Raw genomic sequence first — 21,507 nt, 5'->3', positions numbered from 1 at the left:
TCATTCCCCAGGCCACAGCAACTGATTGGTTCAGGGACAGACAGATACTAGCTAAATCAAATCTTTCTCAAGACTTCTGTCAGGATTATAAATTACAAGAAGTTACCAATGCCCATCTTTACCACCAGGTGGCAAGAGTCAGCCAGACGGAAGCAAAGAAGAGCCTGCATAAACAAGAGACAAAGCCCTGAAGGCATAAGCTAAGCACCGGATCCAGCCCTAGTGGAAGCTAGATTTATTAATATCTTACACTGCCCAGGGAAATTAGCCAGAAATTTGCAAAATGTTTCTCCTGCATTTCTGTCCCTAGCAACCAAGAGTTCTAGTAATTAACTTGACCCATAATCACTTCTGAGACCAATAAAAAAATCTTATACATAGAAAAATCTACATGTACCTAGAAAAGTGATTTACGTCAAAATATTCAATGTATTTTTAAGACAAAGAAAAGAATGGAAACAACCAAATATCCAGCAATAGGGTAACGGCTAAGTCAACTACGGTACAGCTACTTGACAGTCCAATAAAAACAATGTTCAAAAGATTATGTAAAAATGCATCAATAATTCATTCTCCTGCAAATATCTGAGTGCCTACTATGTGCCACTATGGCTTCCCTGGTGGCTCAGAGGTTAAGGCATCTGCCTCCAGTGCGGGAGCCCCGGGTTCGATCCCTGGGTTGGGAAGATCCCCTGGAGAAGGAAATGGCAACCCACTCCAGTATTCTTGCCTGGAGAATTGGAGGAGCCTGGTAGGCTACAGTCCACGGGGTCACAAAAAGTCGGACACGACTGAGCGACTTCACTTTCACTACGTGCCACACACTGTAGGAAACAGCATTTCTCATTTAAATAATGAAAATGCTTAAAACAGATTCCAAAAATTAGAAAGGAATAATCCAAAATGCTATAGCAATGGTTATACTAGGGTATAGGATTACAGGTTAATTTTTATTTTCAAATGTTCTAATAATAGAGAAAACTCTATTCTGAGGGAAATGAATATAATAAATACTTATTCTGAATGAAAATAAACCTGGAATCTAAAGAAAAAATAATAAGTCAAAGATTTATGTCCAAAAAACTTGCCCTCCCTGAAGTTTCCTGAGAGAATTACTAACCTTCATTCTCAATCTCTCTCTCACACACGCACACACAAGTTGTCAGCACACGCCTGTAACAAAGTACCCGCCATCCGTGTCTGGAGCTCCTGTGGGAAGCCGCTCCTTTCTCTGCTCATGCTTCCTGGGTCTCTCAGACCTACTTCAGCTGATTCGGGAGGCTGACAGTCTATCTTTCAGTACTGCCAAAGCCAAAATGCTTTATATACATTATATAACCCATGTTTTAAATTTTAGACCATCATATAATCTTTAAATTGGATAAAATTCATGGATCTTGGATCTTTTCTTTTTCATGATCAAGTAATGAGCAGAGTAACCTAATTAGAAAACCCAGAGGAAATTCAGATGCCCTAAAGGAAAGGGAAACCTCTCATTTTGACATCTTTTTGGCTGCAACTGTCCTCTAATTCTAAACTTCACTTTTTTCCTGAACTGCAAATGGAAGTTGTGAAGGAAATTAATGGTGAACCTAATATACTTGAGAGAACATTTTCTTTCCTGAAACAGGTCTATTTATTGGAATACCACAAAGAAAAAATGAGTTAACCATTTGTTCTCCTATGTGATTCCAAAGTAGGATATTTTTTGGCCCAAGCATCTCTTAAATATGGCATTTTGCAAAGCATTAATAATGAAAAATTATAAACAACTTAAAATGATTATATGATACATGTGAATGATAAACTAATGCCATTTAAATGTTTACAAAAAGTACTTTAAAAGACAAAAAAATGTTTAACATTCATTAAGTGTAAAAACTACAAAATATATACACAGGATATAATCTTAATTTCCGTATGTTCATTTCTATGTACATATGTGACTATAAAGAAATACAGTGAAATGTTAACAGCACCTATCTCTGTGCGGTAGTAATGATATTTGCTTTGGTAGGTTGTCTCTTATTATTCCATAAGCATGAATATTTTTAACCATAAAAAATGTTAACTATAAAAACCCAATATATATATATTTATAAACAAAATCTAAACATGATATGTACACTATGATTGAAATTATGTAAAACTATGTCTCATGGACACAGATGAAAAGGGAACACAAAAATTGTTATACTAGTGTGTAGGATTTTTATAGTTGAAACTTAATGGCTTATCTCCTTCGCTTATTGGGTGAATTAAACAAGAGAAATGGTCGAGCCCACAGTCTTGAATGTAAACGTCAGGTAGGCAGTTGGATGTGTAAGTCCATAGATTAGAGGAAGGGTATAAACTGAAAATACAGTGTAGGAGTCTTCAGCATGCAGATGCTTATATACCAAAATACATTAATCAGACTGTCAATTTAGTGATTGGTTCAGAGATGCACACAATTCACCAAGTTATTAACTTACAATAGAAGATATACTTTTCTTATACCTGGAAGGTTCCAAGTCCTTATCTGGGAAAACTACTCACTGACCCCAGTATCAAATACCTAAAAATCAGATTAATGATTGGAAATTACTTCAACACGGAATAAGAACAAAAGGGAAACAAACGTTTTGCAAGATGTTTCCTGTCCACGAAGGTTTGATGGACTTCCTCATAAAAGAATCCATCTCTCTAGTTCCTATCATCAGATTCATTTCTTCCTTAATAAGGTAGGAAATACTGCCAACTTCAGGCTCTCAGGCTTTCTTTTACTATGTTCCAGAGATTGAAATCTGCTCATATAATCTCTTCCTAGTAGAAAGATACAATCAATTAGATTTCAGTCTATTAAACTGCAATTTCATTCCAATTCTTTTTCCCTGGAATTAAACTCAGATTACCTTGTTGCGAAGTCTTGAATGTTCCCATCTCTTCAGTCACAGATTTATAGGCAATTACCTGGTATATTTCTATCTGTGGCTAATCCTATAGTCTGTATGGGGGATTCATCATTAGTTTCATTCTCAGCCTGAATTCTTGGTAAGTATCTCATTGTTAACCACACACACCACCAATAGTTGGATTAAGTATATATGGTCAGTCAGTTCAGTTCAGTCACTCAGTCGTGTCCGACTCTTTGCGACCCCATGAATCGCAGCACGCCAGGCCTCCCTGTCCATCACCAACTCCCGGAGTTTACTCAAACTCATGTCCGTAGAGTCAGTGATGCCACCCAGCCATCTCATCCTCTGTCGTCCCCTTCTCCTCCTTCCCCAATCCCTCCCAGCATCAGGGTCTTTTCCAATGAGTCAACTCTTCGCATGAGGTGGCCAAAGTATTGGAGTTTGAGCCTCAGCATCAGTCCTTCCAATGAACACCGAGGACTGATCTCCTTTAGGATGGACTGGTTGGATCTCCTTGCAGTCCTAGTATATATGGTAGAAAACCAAAATAAAACATGAGGCTCCCTCAGTTCGTACTGGATACCTCACTAGATACAGTATGTCCACGCATCCATTTAATCCTTCCTCACATTAGCCCTGTAACATAGGTTCACATGAGGAAATAGTCTAGAAGTAAATTGTCCAAAGTGACAAAGCTGATAAAGAACTGCAATTCAAATGTCTTTGACACTGATATTGATACTTCTCCATTATTTTCTTTATTATCAATCTGTTATCTTTTCAATTAAAAAGAGAAAGACGATCCACAACAGTAGAAACACATCTAATTCTTTTCTAGCAGCCTCTAAAACAGAAATCAACAAAAATGCTTTGCTCATTGTGTCACATGGAGGAAGCAGGCTGTATCTGGATCTCTGACATTAAGTCATAAATGCCCAAAGGGCATATCAAGTCCATCACCATATTCAATAAACCCACTATGATACTTAAACAGAATGAGTCCCAACTGAGTGTCTGCTGGTAAAAGAAAAAAAAATTCTGACAACTTGGAAAGAGTTAGAATCTCAACTGCCGTAGGAAAAAAACAGAATTAGCCTATTACAGTTCCCTTAAAAATATTCTCCAAACTGTTTTAGGTTCACCATTAATTTTACAAACTTCACTGACAATAAAGGAAAGAGGTAAAAATTACAACCCATTAGAGGTCAGCTGCAGCCAAAAAACATCAAAATAAGGTTTCCTTTACCTCTGGGACATATGAATTTCCTCTCTAGACTTTTCAAGTTAAATTATTGAGCTGGTCAAAAAGTTCATTTGGGTTTTGTTACAGAAAAACCCAGAATGAACTTTTTTGGCTAACTGAGTATCTTCAATCAGCAATTTACAACAATAATGTAAGCAAATAAATTAAAGTGCTTGCACATCCTTTATCTTGTTGGAATTAGGGATTCATTCAGACATTTACTAAACATCCACCATACTATAAGCAAAAATGGATCCAAGGATGAGTAAGACATGATCCTGCCAGTCAAGAAACTCTAAAAATAACACACATGGTCCCATTTCACAGATAAGGAAACTAAGGCTCAAGGACTAAGCAACCTACTGTAGTCAAGAAACTACTAAGTGGTAGAGCTAGGACTAGGATTTATTGTTTCATTTAATAAAATTGGCTGAACATCCCTTATATCTCAGGTGCTGTAGCAGGCCCTGACTCGTCCCAGTAGCCTAACTATTACACAGCTCAGAGGATTAACTGAAACTTCACTCATTTTATTACACTATATTGTAATTTCTTTACACCTCTTGACTGTGAACAATCTGAGAGCAGCAGGGACTATGTTTTCTTATCTCTGTTCCCACATAACACAGTGACCAAAACATAGAACTCAGTAATCATTTGTTAAACCTGAATTCACTGCTAAAAATATTTGCACTTCTACCACAAGCAAGGCACTTTAAAAGTGCAACAATGAATAATCTCTACTCTTAAAATTTTGTAGTTTAGTGCTGGTGGGAAGAGGATAGTAGAGAAAGAAAGAACTTCATAAACATATAGGGCTGCACTGTCCACCACAATAGTCACTAGCTACAGATGTTTTAAGTTTGAATTTGATCAAAACAAACAAAATTTAAAAGTCAGTAGGCTACTGTATTAAACAACAGATGTGGTATAATATAAAAATATATTTGGTCTTTGTCCCTGCTCCCTACACAGAACTCTCAAAACTCTTAGAATTTCCCTAGTGATAGTGATGTCTTTGTAATTCATAATAAGCCTCTTTTGATCATACTAGAGCTTATGCTAAAGAGGGGGCTTTTCTGTGGGGACCCTTGATAATTCTTGGATGGAGCTGTCACCAGAAAGACCAAGTGATGAAAGGATTGGAACTTTCAGCTCCACTGACCTCCAGGAAAGACAGAGAGGGGCTGGAGACAGCTCTATAAAAACCTTTAAACAATGACAGCCAGAGAGTTTATGGGTTGGTGAACACATCAGCTTGTTGGAAGGCGGTATGCCAGAGGACATGGAAGCTCTGTGAACTCCCCACTCCTGTATCTTGCCCTATGCATCTCTGCCGTTTGGCTGCTTGCTGCTTGCATTCTTTCTAATAAACTGGCAAACAAAAGGAAAGTGTTTTCCTGAGATCTGTGAGCCATTTTAGCAAATTATTAAACTCATAGAGGGGAGGTTGAGAGAACTCCTGGTTCACAGCAAAGTATCGACTGGAGACATATTTAATATGTCTTCTGTTACCCAAACATTATTGACCAGAAATGTTTCAATTCTCCAACCAGTTGGCGCCTGGAGAACTGGCTGGTGTTAGACAACACATCAGATAAAGAACATTTCCATCACTGTGGAAAGTTCTATCAGACAGTACAAAAGAGGGGAAAGAAAATCTAGTTTAGATCTGAATACTAGGAAGCAGTCTTTAACTCAGTAGTGATTTAAAAACTCTAAAAATAGAAATCGGAGAAAAATAAATCAAATTAGAGTCTACCTTCCTGACAGATGTTAAAATCTAGAGACCATTTATTTCATAACTCAGTCTTTTCAGGACTGGACTTAATTAATAATCTTCTTCCATTTAAGGGCAGAGAAAGTACACTGTGGAAAAGTTAACTGCTCAAGTTACACAATGAACCTACAGAAGTGCCCAGGATTAGAACTTGTGGAGTTTCCATCTAATGGTTTGGCTCCCTGAGCTCTCCCACCAAGACTCCCACAGTTGTCAGACTGACAGATTCACTTGTAAACTGGCAGCCACGATCTGACAGGCATCATCTGACAGGGTATGGATATAAGTGAGTTGAAGACTAACTGCTGGAAGGTGGCAGGCCTTTAACCCTCACACAGTCACCAAAGTGCCACATAAATGCTCAAGTAAGGATGGGACTTTCAGGTATTGGTGGCTATGGCAAGTACTCTGACAAGAAAATCTGTCTTCAGATCTAAAGAGGTGCATACCATACAGGGATGAGGATGAGTTTCATGTCACTAAATCTCAGCCAACATGAAAGGAGAAATTTTATTACAGATTGCCGATTGCTAGCTTGGAAACTATTAGAAAGCTATTTCTAATTAGCTAAGATGCAATTTGCAGCAGAGTAGTCTCCAAAGCTAAAGGCAAGGTCAGCTTTTATAAAACAACAACAAAAATTTTTTTTAATTGCAAATAGCAAAAGTTCCTTTTTAAAAAATAATCTTATAGTATAGTTGATTTACAAAGTTGTGTTTAATTTTTGCTGTACACAAACTGTGACAGCTTCCTTTCCATCTCTCTTTAGCAAACCAAGCTCCCTAGAGGTGACCACAGCTAATTTGTTGACTATTCTTTCAGACTTTCTTCTAAATATATACAATGACATTTAAAATACATAAATATATGTTGTCGTGGTTAAGTCACTAAGTTGTGTCCGACTCTTTTGCAATCCCATGGACTTTAGCCCACCAGGCTCCTCTGTGTATGGGATTTCCCAGGCAAGAATACTGGAGTGGGTTGACATTTCTGCCTCCAGGGGATCTTCCTGACCCAGGGATGGAATATGGCACTTGCATTGGCAGGTGGATTCTGTACCACTGAGCTACCTCAGAAGCCATAGGCATATGTGAACATGCCTTAAAAGGGGGAGAGGGAGATAAGCAATTTGGAGTGATTGATAATAGGTTATTGTCACATAAGCATGCTCATGCTCAGTCGTGTCCAACTCTGCGACCCCACAAACTGTAGCCCACCAGGCTCCTCTGTCCATGGGATTTCCCAGGCAAGAATACTGGAGTAAGTTGACATTTTCTTCTCCAGGGGATGTTCCCAACCCAGGGATTGAACCTGGGTCTCCTGCATTGCAGGCAGATTCTTTACCACTATACCACCTGGGAAGCCAAATAATAGGTACAGAGTTTCTTTTGTATGACAAAAATGGTATCAAACTAGATTGTGGTGATGGTTGCAAAATTCTGTGACTATACTAAAAACTACTGAACTGTGCACTCTGAATGAAATGTAGATCTGTGAATTATATCTTAATAAAGCTGTTAAAAATGTTATATAAATGGAACCGTAATACAGGTAATCTTTTGGGATTAGTTTTTTTCACTCAGTATGATTCTCTGGAAATGAATCTAGATCATTGCATATTTTGATACTTCATTTTCATTCCTTTGTATTGCAGAGCAGTATTCCATTGTATGGATATATCACAGTTATATTTTTAATCAATATCGAGAATGAGCATCTTCTAAGATATTTATTGTTCAACTGCTGTTTTTTCACCTATGAATTATCCTTTCATATCCTTGGCTCCATTCCTACTTTCCTCTTTTCTATTAGCCCTGTGTCATATGGACTGCAAATTCTTTTTTCTCATTTAACTTTGCTTATGATGATGTTTGCAATTATGTTTTTTACTTTTATATAGTCAAATATACCTCTATATTGACTTTTATGTAGTCAAATACTCTTCTATATTTTCTCCTAATAATATATTTATGTACATCTTTTACATTAAGATCTTTAGTACATCCGCATCAGGAGGCCTGGGTTCTAGTCCTGACCATGCTATAACCTAGCTCAAACATTCTGAGCAGGTCACCATTCTACGGAATCTACTTAACACAATTATTTGGAGACACAAATAAAACTATAGATACAAAAAGGATTCTCTAAAAATGTTCAATAGATACCTATCAATTATGAAGAAAGTTTAAAGCATTTTATGTATATAAATTTGTACTGGTTACAATACTATTTCCTTTCCCTATGCCACATACTAGAAAACTCACAATGTTGGTCTCAGAGAATAAGTAGCTTGCTCTCCCCCAAATCCTAGGTCCAAAGAGGTCAAGTGACTCAACAGGATCACAGGAGAAACTTCGGGAAGAGTTACTTCTAGAAGTGAACACAAGTGGTTATGCCCCCTGCCCTCCCCAGAAGTCAGAAAAACACCATTCTTCAGAGTTAAGGCGTCCTAAAAATGAACTTTAATCAATTGTCTGTATTTGTATCTTTACACTAGAAACAAAAACAAACTACTATCTGAAAAAAGTAGACCTTATAATTAGAGGTGAAAGGAGACAGAGCCAAATGAGAGTGCTGAATTTCAAGTTATTGGTTCCAACCTTGCTTCCGACAGCCTGGGATTTTGATAAAGGCTCCATAGTCTGTGACCATAGCAACCTATAAAAACAAACAAAAAAAGAATCTTTGTCACACAAATGAGCTCTCTCCTGTAGAATTTAACCTTTGAATTTTCACTTGGTACTGACTGCCTGTGTCTGTTGCAAAACTGCCTAAAAGTGATATTCTGTCAAACATTCTTTCTGTTCTTTTTGAGATTTAAACTGACAGGTATGTGTGATTCTAATAAAAACATTGGTGAGACTGGAGTTATGTCAGATGGTATGATAATACTTGTTGTTCAGTCACTAAGTCATGTCCAACTCTTTTCGAGGCTTCTCTGTCCTTCACTATCTCCCTGAGTTTGCTCAAATTCATGTCCATTGAGTTTGTGATACCACTCAACCATCCCATCCTCTATCGTCCCCTTTTCCTCCTGCCCTCAATCTTCCCCAGCATCAGGGTCTTTTCCAGTGAGTCAGTTCATTGCATCAGGTGGCCAAAGTATTGAAGCTTCAGCTTCAACATCAGTCCTTCCAATGACTATTCATGGTTGATTTCCTTTAGGACTGACTGGTTTGATCTCCTTGCTCTCCAAGGGACTCTCAGGAATCTTCTCCGACACAATTTGAAAGCATCAATTCTTTGGCACTCAGCCTTCTTTATGGTGTAAGTCTCACATCCATATAAAGTTACAGTTTATATTATCTGGAACGGAGGTCCCCAATCCAAATAGAGAAGTTTAATAATTCGGGTTAGATCGTGTAAGGCATCTCTTTTCCCTGAACTCTGAACCAGTAAGACCATACAGCTTGCTCTATTTCACTCCAAACCAGAGTCTTGGGTTTTATCAAGACAATTAAAGAAAAAGTCATTACACAAACAACATCTGACAGAACTTGAAAAGATATAATCAGAAAAAGAGTTGTCTTTTGCAGAGTTGACCTAAAATAGAGAAGTAAGAGGCTTGATGTTAGTCACTCAGTCATGTTCCCCTGTTTGCGACTCCATGGTCACCAAAATTGATGCTTTCAAACTGTGTTGCTGGAGAAGACTCTTGAGAGTCCCTTGGACAGCAGGGAGATCAAACCAGTCAATCCTAAAGGAAATCAACCCTGATTATTCATTGGAAGGACTGATGCTGAAGCTGAAGCTTCAATACTGTGGCCATCTGATGCAAACAACTAACTCATTAGAAAAGACCCTAATGCTAGGAAACACTGAGGGCAAGAGGAGAAGGGGGCGACAGAGGATGAGATGGTTGGTTGGCATCACTGACCCAATGGACGTGAGTTTGAGCAAACTCAGGGAAATAGTGAAGAGACAGGGAAGTCTGGTGCATGGTGCAATTCATGGGGTAGCAAAGAGTCAGACACAACTTAGCGACTGAATAACAACAAAAGAGGCTTGATGGATCTATGTAATATGCAGGCCATAGGTAACAGAAACATAAGGCCCAAAAGCCTTGTCAAATAAATCATCATCTCAGACTCTACCTCTACTGCTGTCCTCCCCTCTATCCTCTAACCCCTGCTTCCAATTGTGGATTGGGATTAAAGTTGCCACTAAATACTGTACTTGTCACTAAATTCATTATTATTTATAAAATATTCAATACAATGTTACACACATAAACTTTGTTCTTTCCAGTGACTTTAAACTTAGTTGTTTCATCTTGGGCAATCACTGTTTACGCTTAAACATAACTAAAACAAGCGGAACGAAGAAGGGAAAGGGGAAGATAATTTTTGCTGCACCTCTATTCACTGCTACTGCTGCTGCTAAGTCACTTCAGTCGTATCCGACCCTGTGTGACCCCATAGAGGGCAGCCCACCAGGCTCCCCTGTCCCTGGGATTCTCAAGGCAAGAACACTAGAGTGGGTTGCCAGTTCCTTCTCCAATGTGTGAAAGTGAAAAGTGAAAGTGAAGTCACTGAGTCATGTCCGACTCGTAGCGACCCCATGGACTGTAGCCTACCAGGCTCCTCCGTCCATGGGATTTTCCAGGCAAGGGTACTGGAGTGGGGTGCCATTGCCTTCTCCCTTTATTCACTAGCATATACTAAATACTCACTACATGCAAAACACTATTCAAAGTGCTTTACATAATCCTCATGACACCATATAATGTTGGACTATTATTACTCTCATTTGATGGATGACAAAACTGATACATGGAGAGACCAAGTGTTCAAATACACAATGTTCAAAGCTAATAAGTAGCAGAGCTGTAATTTGAATCCAGGGAGTCCTTAATGACACTACAGCTGCTCATGGGTTCCCTTTAACTATAAAACTGTTAACAGCCAAAAGCAATGTGACATTTGTTATCTTATCTGCTCCTGGCAACAATCTTAGGGGTATATACAGTGGGCCCCCATGTTCCAGATGAGGCAAAACAGTTTAGATATAGGAAGAGCCCAGGCTTTGAAATGAAAGATGTAGCTTCTAATCCCAGCTCTGCCACTTCTTACCTGTGGAATCTTGAACAGAACTTGCTTTCCCATTTGTACTCATTTTGCTGCTGCAAATAACGAATCAGGTACTGGTACCCAGCATCCAAAGTACATTCAATAAATTGTAGCTTTCTATTAATTTAAAGTCTAAAACACTGAAGCACAAAAATGCGAGTGACTACTGGAACAGCAAAACAATTAACTTAGATACAGTAGGCACAGAATCTATATCCTCTGACTCTTAATCCAGTGCCTCAAAGTCCACCAAACATCATCACTACTCACTTCAATGTTAGGATAGAAATAGATAAAAACTTCCACTCTCCTCATTCTTAAATGGGCACTTAAACTAACTCTCCAAGACATAGCATTAAGAATGGGTTAAGAACCAACATTTCTAAACTCCTGTTTTAAAATGACAAATATACTATGTTGGGGTAGAGACCAGGTATTCCCAAAGAAACAGGACAATGAGGCAAATACTGTACTTAAAATCAAGGCAAGGTGGGCTTTAGAGATTAGTTGATCCAATCCTGTCATTTTTCAAATGATGAAAGTGAAGACCAGAGACATGAAGTACTTGTCCAAGTTCACAAAGCAAGTTGTTCTCTGTAAAAAGGGCTGCATGGATAAAGAAGATAAAACTTAATATTTTTAGCTACAATAAAAGAAAATCCCTTCTTCTTTCTGGACCAATTAAAGGCACTCTGGCTTTTGCTCCAGGGTTCTAGATAGAGGGCTGAAATGCTTCATATTGTGAAACATCATTATTTAAGGGCATAATTATCTAAACAACTTAAAAGCAGCATCTGGAAATTGAGGCCCAAATCACCTTACTGCTGTAAAAACAGTATCACCTTTCAGTCCTGAAACTTCACTATCACATTATGATCTTTTGTGGAAATATCCTAACAGATCTTAATTTGGCCTATCCCAAAAGAGAAGGTTAATGTGCTCCACAATGGATGCACTCAACTGTTTAGTTAGGAAAACACATTCCTGCCCATTTCTAACACCAGGTGTTTCCATCACTGTGTCTCTTAGGGTGCAGTCAGACTTGAAATTAACAGAATGGCACCTGCCTTAGATGATTACACAGTCTGCCTGGTGTCCCAAGAACAATTACTCAAACAGCTCAGGGGAGAAAATTCAGTAATTATCTCAACTGAACTCAGGGCTTGGGTAAAATGAATTTACCATCTTCAGATTAGACATTGCATCAGCCTTAAAAGTAGTTATTCCCATAATGTAAACAATGAATCTGAGGCTCAGAGACATAAGTTATCTGTCTAAAGTCAGAAAGTTAGAAAGTATCAGGAACAGGTACAGAAGTTTTCTGACTTCTAGTCCAATGTTATTTCCAATTTACCAACACCAATCTTGCTTCAGCATTTCTTTGGTTATGGCTGGGTTAAACCAAATCCCAAATCTCATTGCTATGCTTGTACCCCCTACCATGCTTAATGGATTCTGGCACCAAGATGCCTCCCAGAGGACAAGAGAAGGATGAATATTAGCTTGTCAGCAATCCTGTCACTGGGCCCCCCAACTATGCTGAGCCTGCTAAGAGAACTGCTAGAATATGGGCCACACCACCAGTTTCTTCAAAGCGAACTGATCCTAAAAGGCTTAGATTCAAATTTAATTCAAACACTTATTTACCAAGCACCTGTATGCAAGATACAACATAAGGCACTATGGAATAAAATACAACGTTAAAAAAAAGAGATGTTCAGTCTATTTTTAAATAAATTTGAATTAGTTACCAAGATACATAAGATAAACATAGCCTCTGCTCTCCAGTAACACACATTCTTGTGGAGACAGACATATACACAAGTAACCATAGTATAATATAAACTATAAATGTCATGACAGAGGTACAAATGATGGTAAACAACAAGTTTACCATCTACCTTCCTCCTATACTACCCAATTTAGTCAAGAGTTCTCTTTCGGATCTTTTGGTTCCACCACACATGTATTGAACAAACCCAGCTGCAGACTTGGAGAACTTGATTTAGAACTTGCCATTTATTAACCATCCGGGCAATTATTTAACTTCTAAGAAGTTTCATTATCCATAAAAATGGGATTAACAATTTCTTCCAAGAAAGTCAATGACACATAACGTGTCAAAGTGCTGACATACATCAGGCTTACAAAATTTTTTTGAATTTTAATGTAAATACTTCTTTATAAATATTAGGCACTCACTGAATGTTTGCTGGATGAATATTCTGAAAAAGTTTCTTCTTTCTAATTTATCATGAAATTGCTCTTTCTCTAATTCCAGTCACTTCTAGGCATTTTTCAAAATGTGTTCCTGAAATACTATAACTATAGTTTTAGTATTACAACTATAAAGTTCTTTCTGAACATTACTCTAGCCCATCCATCCTTGACCAATAAAATATAAAACCTACACTCAAGCCCTGTCTCATATAAAAAGATAAAGGTTAGAAGCCACTTTACCGGAAATCTGAGTCAGTTTGTGGAAAGAGCTCCTCTTTCTTTTGTGTAATACCTGACAAGTGAGGCCTTCATGATCAGAAAAATCAGTTTTATCCCCTGAGCTACCATTTCTTCTTTTTGTGCTCTAGTATCTCACTGACCTCTGGAGATACCATAGGCCCTAAAGAAAGAGGACGGAGGTTCTGAAGAGCAGTTGTTTGCTATTTGTCAGAATGTTATCATCCTTTCTATCTTGACTTATACATTACAAGTTGGAATCCACTTAATAGAAGTCTAGAACCACATTTATCTATAATCAACCAATAGTCACATAGTCTGTCTTCAAAGGCCTCACATTATAAGGTGGCAAAACTTTTGTCAACCATAAAGTATGAATGCCATAAGAATGATATAGTTAAAACAGGTACTCATAAGACACTGAAAACAATCTCTTTTGCTTTGAAAGAAGGGAGATAACATTAGGGCTGAGACCTAAAAGATGAGAAGTTGGTGAGAAACCGAGACAGTTAGAGACAACTGCATGTACAAAAGTCCTGAGAAGGAAGCAGGCTTAAGAATGTTTGAAGCTATAAGGAGCCAGAGTTAGAGTTGTTGTTTTAGTCACTAATTCATGTCTGACTCTTTTGCAACCCCATGGACTGTAGCCCGCCAGGCTCCTCTGTCCATGGGATTTCCCAGACAAGAAAACTGGAGTGGGTTGCCATTTCCTTCTCCAGGGAATCTTCCCAACCCAGGGATCGAATCCGCATTTCAAATCCCTTGGACAGAGGAGCCTAGGGGGCTACAGTCCATGGGGTTACAAAAACATCAGATACGACTTCGCAATTAAACAACAACAACAAGACAATGAATAGAGTGAAACAAAACAACACTGCCAGAGTAAGCAGAAGCCAAGTCAGGTAAGGGTCATAAAAGCAAATCTGGATATATTTAACTGTAATGAGAAGCCGAGAGGAGCTTCAAGAAAGCAGCTTTGTCCAATCTGTTTTTAAAATGATATTCTGCTGGTTCATAATACACTGGAATAGCTGGATCCAAACTAGAAAGAATAAGCTGTACAGGAATTAGTGCTCAATGTATATTGTATAAATTTGTTGAAATCTTTTGGGAAAAAAAAATAAAAAAATAAAATGATATTCTGGGCAATTTCCTAGTGGTCCAGTGGTTAGGACTCTAGGCTTTCACTCCCAAGGGCTTGGGTTCAATCCCTTGTCAGGGAATTATGATCCTGTAAGCTGTGCAGTGTGGCCAAATAAATAAATAAAACGTTATTCTGGTTACAATGTGGGAAAACAAATGGGAAGGGAACTACAAAAGAAGTTGGGAACCCAGGAAGGGCTAGGAAAGAGATGAAAAACTTAAACTAATGGGGTGCCACAGGGATAAAGAAGTATGGACACAAGAGACATATTTGGGAGGCAGAAAGATAAGACTTGCTAATAGACTGGAGAGAAGAAAAAAGACCAAATCAAGTGAAGAAATCAAGGATGATGCCTGCATTTCTAGCGTGGGTACCTGAATGAATACTGGGTTCATTTGCTGAGATGGGAAAGATCGAAAGAACAGATTTCTTGAGAAAATCAAAAATTCAGTTTAAAACATAAATTAGAGGGAGTTCCCTGGTGGCCTAGTGGTTAGCATTCCAGGCTTTCACTGCAGTGGCCCAGGTTCAATCCCTAGTCAAGCAACCAAGATTCCACAAGACACGAAGCATGACCAAAAAAAAAAAAAAAAATCCCATAAATCAGAGACGCTATGAGGTATCCAAATGAGTATGTCAAATCTGTAGTTAAAAGTCTGGAGCTTAGAGGAGGTACATGTGGGAGCCAGATGTTCTATTATCCCTTCCCATTTAAGCTGTAATGTTCAAGGCATTCTCAAGTACTCAGGAGCTCCAAACCCCATTGCTTTTCACCCTTAATCTATGCTTAATGTAAATGGTAGGTTTTCAAAGACAAGAGACTATACCTCTCCTTGGAAAATAGTGTAGAGAGCAGGCAAGTTCTCCATGGTCTCGGGTCTTCCTGAATTCATCCTTAATGCTCTATGGTTCCTCCATTTCTCTTCTGCTAAAGCTAACTGAAGTATTCTGTTACAAAGAAATAAAACAAGCAACAGTGAGAGACATATTTGTATAAAAAAAAAACCGTGCTGCTGATCCATAGGTTGTCCCTACAGAATAATACCATTAGAGTTAACACCATGTACTTTTACGTAAACCTCTTTTGTCCACTGTAATTATGGGGAATTTTGGAAACCTTGATCTTACTTCTTTTCAGTTTGATACTTACCCAAGGCCATTAGCCTATTATTTTTTAACTGTTATTACTGATACTCTTTTGCCAAGCAAAGGCTTTTGGTGGGGGAGGGGGGCAGTGAACGGATCTGTAAAAAAAAGGAATAATAGTAATAAAAGCTAACATTTATCAAGCACTTACTATGTCCAGGCTCTATGCTAAGTACTGAACATCTAATATCTAATTTAATTCTCAAAATTCTCAAGATGTAGGTTCTATTAATTATCGTATACATGGATGAGATAACCAAGGTTTCCAGATGTCAACTTAATAGGTCTATGTCAAAAAGCCAGAAAATGGTGGAGTTAAATTCTGGCTGACATCAGAGTCCATGCTTTTAACAATAATGTTGTGCTGTACTCAGTTGTCCAATTGTGTCTGACTTTTTGTGACCTCATGGGCTATAGCCCACCAGGATCCTTTGCCCATGGAATTTTCCAGGCAAGAATACTGGAGCAGGTTGCCATTTCCTACTCCAAGGGATCTTCTCAACCCAGGGATCAAACCTGCGTCTCTTGCATTGACAGGTAGATTCCTTACTACTGTACCATCTGGGGAGCCCTTTTAAAAATGATACTAGGCATTGAAATGACTACAAAAAGAGAGTATAGCTTACTTTTTTCCCTAGTGAAATTAAAAACATGCATGCTCATTTTAAAAGTTCATATAACACATTAATAATGAGGAAAAGAAAATCATCTTTAATTCAGCCTGATTTATATCCTTTCAGACTTTTTATATGTACAAATGGGTTTTTTAATGGAATCATGAAACCATTAATTAATCTTAATTAATAGCCATTTTCTTCTATATTTTAATAATTCATACACAAATACACACATCTTTTTTTAATGCCTATATAATAATCCCATTGCTGGATGCACTGAACTTATTTATCTATTTATGAATCATATCAAAATGCAGACTGCAATTCAGTAGGTCTAGGGTGGTGCCCGGAGAAGGCAATGGCACCCCACTCCAGCACTCTTGCCTGGAAAATCCCATGGATGGAGGAGCCTGGTAGGCTGCAGTCCATGGGGTCGCTAAGAGTCGGACACGACCGAGTGACTTCACTTTCACTTTTCACTTTCATGCATTGGAGAAGGAAATGGCAACCCACTCCAGTGTTCTTGCCTGGAGAATCCCAGGGATGGTGGAGCCTGGTGGGCTGCCGTCTATGGGGTCGCACAGAGTCGGACACGACTGAAGTGACTTAGCAGTAGCAGTAGCAGGGTGATGCCCAAGAAAGGGCATATCTAACAAGCTCCCAGGTGATACTGATGCTACCAGAGTAGCAAGTCTCAGGACTCTGAAGTTGGAAGAGATCTTAGAGGTACTCTTGCTCAGCTTTCTGGTTTTAAATGGAGAGGAAACTAGCAACCTAGTGGCTCCTAACCATGGCTCTTTACACTGCGGGATAAATCACACTGTGCTGTGTGTTGTGCTAAAGTTGCTTCAGCGATAAATCAGACTCTCTGAGACCCCATGGACTATAGCCCACCAGGCTCCTCTGTCCATGGGATTCTCCAGGCAAAAATATTGGAAAGGACTGCCATGTCCTCCTCCTGGGGATATTTCCAACCCAGGGATCAAACGTGCGTCTCTTATGTCTCCTGCATTGGCAAGGAGGTTTTTTTTTTTACCACTCGCACCACCTAGGAAGCCCACAGTGCAGTATGATCAGTGCTTAAAAAAAAAAAAAAGTGATTAGGTTTAAAGTATTAAGAAAACAAGAAAGAGAAGGGAGGCCTGGGGGAAACAAGGAAGTTTAAAAGGTGACAAGTAGACCTTTAAGAATAAATGGAAGTCCTCTAGCAGAGAATGCTGTCTGTTGGCCTCAGTAAGCATGTTTGATTCTTTGCGACCCACTAGACATTAAGGCCTGAAACTCTATTTCCCTTCAGTTTTCATAAGCAAATACTTCATCTTCTCCTGAACCCTCAGCACATCCCCATACTTCCAGATGATTACTTCAGGTCCTACTTTTGGAAAATCTTCCTGATTTACAATGACCATCCAGTAACTGAACAGTCTCACTTAAAACAAAAATGAAAGAAAATTCTGTCAGCCTTTCAAATCCTAGTTCTAAAACATCCCAACACCCAGGAACATCCCTGTCCTTGAGTTCCATAAGACAACTCATATCCTTATAATAAACTTGCCCTTTTTTGGTTAGGTCAGCCAGAGATGAGTTTTATTTATTTATTTATTTTTTTTTTAGATTTTTGAAACTTTTTATTTATATTTTGGTCTTACAAATGATCATTTTTAAATTGACTTTTCCATAAGAATGTAAAGCCCAAAAATTTGCTAAGTATTAGGTCCACACAAATCCTCAGGGAGGTTTTCTGTGTAGTCTTCATTAATGCAAATCTTCATGTAAATATTTCACTCTTACTGTAGATCTTGAAACTTTTACAATAATGCAGCCATAAAGTTTTTATGCAGTGCATTCATTATAAACTATACATTTCTATTAAAAGGAAGGCTGGGTGATACAAAAATATCAGAGGATCTGGGGAACAAGCAATCTGTTGAGGCTCGGTATGTCTTACTTGCTTTCAAGTTTTTTGTCGTTACTTTCAAAGAGCACACAGCACACGAGGCACCATAATCATCTCCCTTATTACCCTCCCTAATTTAAAAATCTGTTGTTCATAAAACTGGTCCAATTATCACAAAGTATCATTTGCATAATTAACCACAAGTCTATTACAAGGCATTCTGTTACTAGTGGTATCAACAAATGAAGGATGGAAACTTATAAAAAAAAAGGGTTTTGTTAACTTCTTACCTATCATGGGCTGCGCTGCCATTTCAACTTTTAATTAGATGTTTAATGCCTCACAGTAAAAGACCGATCAATGGAAGAAAGCAAAACTAAATTATTTTCTAGGTTCTATAGTATTTCACTGGACAAGGTAACAGAAGCATAAGACAAAATTTAAGATTTATATGCGTTCCAACTTTTCACTCAGGAATTCTTCTACACTGTCTGTGTTCCACTTGAGGATGCTTAGTTCTTCAGCAATGTTCCCGCTGTCGTCCAAAAGCTTTAGCACAGGGTCTGAACCGCGAACATACTTGATTTGCAGTCCTTTGAATAGTTTGGGTTTATCACTCCTGACGAAAGCTTGGACTTGAGGGAACCTCCCCAATTTTCATCCACAGACTTCAAGAATAGCTCCTGCATACAGCTTTTTAGTTTCAAATTGTGCTTCTTCCTGACAGCACCCTCTACAGTCAGGATCCAGCTGCAGAAGGTTGAACTGTCCAAGCAAATCACAGGAGCTGCAGAGCAAGTTGCTGGAGAAACCTAACTCTCTGCAAGACTCTGAGGAAAACTCTGCTCCCAATGCAGAGACCGTTTGAAGCACGGTGGCCAGCAGCAGCCGCAGCACAAACGCCGCGCCAAGCCATCCATACGGCCGGGCCGCCATCACTGCCCCAGAGATGAGTTTTATTACTGATTTGACAGTTCCTGAGAAATGGCTGATAAATAGCTTAAATCTAAGCATCATAGCCCGATTGGATCCTGCCTCTTCCAATTTCCAAGCTATGCAGTCTCATCTCTAGTCCCTCCCTTCCCTCAGCCCAGCTTCCTCACCTCATATCCTAGAACAAAAGTTAACCTGAGGCCAATGACTCTATCAATAAACCTCAATTATCCCTTCAACTCTTGGACCACTACTGAGGTACAGACTCCATACAGGCATCAGCAGCTAGGACATCTAAATTAAATTCAAACAACCTACTGTATCAACTGTTCTTCTCTAAACAAAAGTCACAGAAAGAGCTATACAACTTTTAAGTTATTTCTTACAGATTTTTGCTGTGATAAGAGTATGAACAGCTAAGCATAAAGCTCTCCTATTTGCTCCTTTTTTAGAACAGTAGCTTGAGAAACCCTATGAAATTCTTCAAGCAGGAAACTGGGATGCATTTTTGAGAGAAATCTTATTATACAACAGTAACAGGCTTACAATTTCAGGACTGTAAAGGGTTACCATTTTTTTAAATGGTATTTAGATTTTTTTCAAATTATATTCTGCAGAAACCTAGGGTTTTATAATGGTTATTCAAATGGAATACAAATTGGAAAAGAAGTAGAACTGTCACTGTTTGCAGATGACATGATACTATACATAGAAAATCCTGAAAATGCTACCAAAAAACTACTAGAGCTCATCAATGAATCTGGTAAAGTTGAAGGATACAAAACCAATTTAAATACAAAGTAATATACAGAAATCTGCTGTATTTCTACACACTAACAATGAACTACCAGAAAGAGAAATTAAGGAAACAATTCCCTTACAATCGCATCAAAAATAATCGAATACCTAGGGAAAAAATCTACCTAAGGAGGCATGGTAGTTATCTAGAAGCTTCTCAATAACTCAAGTTCATTTTTAAAAAGTCTGTTCTGAGATATCTAAGGACCTCAGAAAAGTAGGACCTAAGCCAACCAACCAAAACAGAGTCTCCATACTAAAGATGAGGGAGCACAAGCAAAAAAAATCAGAGAGGTCCCACCCCGGCAGTCAGGAAGCAAGGAGCTTCGCCCCAGTAATTAGGTAGATGCTGATCATCTTTTTTATTTTTTTAAAATATTTATTTATTTAATCTATGGCTGTGCTGGGTCTTCCTTGCTGGGCCTGGGCTTTCTTTAGTTGTGGCACAGGCTTCTCACTGTGGTGGCTTTTCTGTTGTGGAACACCAGCTCTAGGGCCAGGCTTAGTTGCCCCACAGCATTTGTGAATTTAAGTTCCCAGACCAGGGAGAGAGCCCTGCATCAACAGGCAAATTCTTAATCACTGGACCACCAGGGAAGTCCTAAACACTTGATTATTGATGATTCCTACTGCCCTCCCAGCTTTGGGATGTGTTATGGTGGGGCGGGGGGTGGATTATAGGATGGGGCCTACTTTTAACAGTATATTCTGCTTTGATCTGGTTTACCTATTAAGCATTTTTTTTTTTAATGTAACATTTCATTTGGAAAAAAACAGTTCTGTTGCTTTTAAAAAGTTTATAAAACATTGAGATAGGTATAGTAGTCTAGTTCAATAGGACCAAATCTGTGGACTTAAAAGGCCTAGTAAATTGACAAGGAATGAGGTATACCATTTGGAGTTGCCTTGCAATAGTTCTAAAGACAGAAAATCTCCCTTAATTGTTTCATTGACTGCTTTAAGTAACTATGATAAATAGGGAAGCAACAGGGATCCAGTTATTTGCCACTTCCTTCCCAAAACAAAGGGCAGCAAAGAAAATATAGTGTGGGAATGGAAATGGGAACAGAGGGTGTAGCATGGGAATGGGAGGTGTAGCAGGGGAATGGCAGCCCAGAGTGAAGTTAGAGCCTATGCTGGGTGAAGAGGAAATTTGCAAAGAAGAGCAATCCAGTGTGGGGAGAAGCAGTATGATGAGGATGTCTGCACACTGGGGTAATCCAATGGAGCATCAGTGCCCAAGGATGGAAGAGCAAGGCGTGAGGATTCGAGGTAGTTAGGTAAGGTTAATTTTCTGATTTTAGAAGTTATTGTTACACAAAAGAATGTCCTTGTTTGCAGTAAAACTAATTCATGGGAGACGGGGCAACAGTCAGCAACTTAACTTGCAAGTGACTCATTAAAAAGTGTTTTTTGTACTGCACATACATAATTTTGTAATTTTTCAGGCTTTTTTTCATGTGCCTGCAATTGGGGGAAAAAATAACCACATCCTCTTCTCCTATCTCTCAAGCAATAAGAAGTTC

General features: G+C 38.6%; 2 protein-coding genes across 4 annotated transcripts in view; both read right to left on the bottom strand.

Annotated features, from left to right (window-relative positions):
• Positions 1–21,507, bottom strand: part of ZCCHC17 (zinc finger CCHC-type containing 17) — a 49,482-nt gene that overhangs the window by 24,931 nt on the left and 3,044 nt on the right. For all 3 annotated transcript variants that reach the window (XM_043446163.1, XM_043446164.1, XM_043446165.1), the window contains exons 2-3: positions 15,418–15,538; positions 8,521–8,578 (exon numbers count right to left, since the gene is read on the bottom strand). In XM_043446163.1, the coding sequence (XP_043302098.1) occupies positions 8,521–8,578; positions 15,418–15,483 (124 nt within the window). In that variant the 5' untranslated portion in view covers positions 15,484–15,538. The remainder of the gene's footprint in view (positions 1–8,520; positions 8,579–15,417; positions 15,539–21,507) is intronic.
• On the bottom strand, positions 17,956–19,208 carry LOC122426893 (selenoprotein F-like). The gene has a single exon (XM_043446171.1). The coding sequence runs from the start codon at positions 19,184–19,186 to the stop codon at positions 18,698–18,700; it is 489 nt and encodes a 162-aa protein (XP_043302106.1). The 5' UTR covers positions 19,187–19,208; the 3' UTR covers positions 17,956–18,697.

Source organism: Cervus canadensis, chromosome 24, assembly GCF_019320065.1.
Source record: "Cervus canadensis isolate Bull #8, Minnesota chromosome 24, ASM1932006v1, whole genome shotgun sequence".
Lineage (NCBI taxonomy): Eukaryota > Metazoa > Chordata > Mammalia > Artiodactyla > Cervidae > Cervus > Cervus canadensis.
This window is presented reverse-complemented; position numbering and strand designations above follow the sequence as displayed.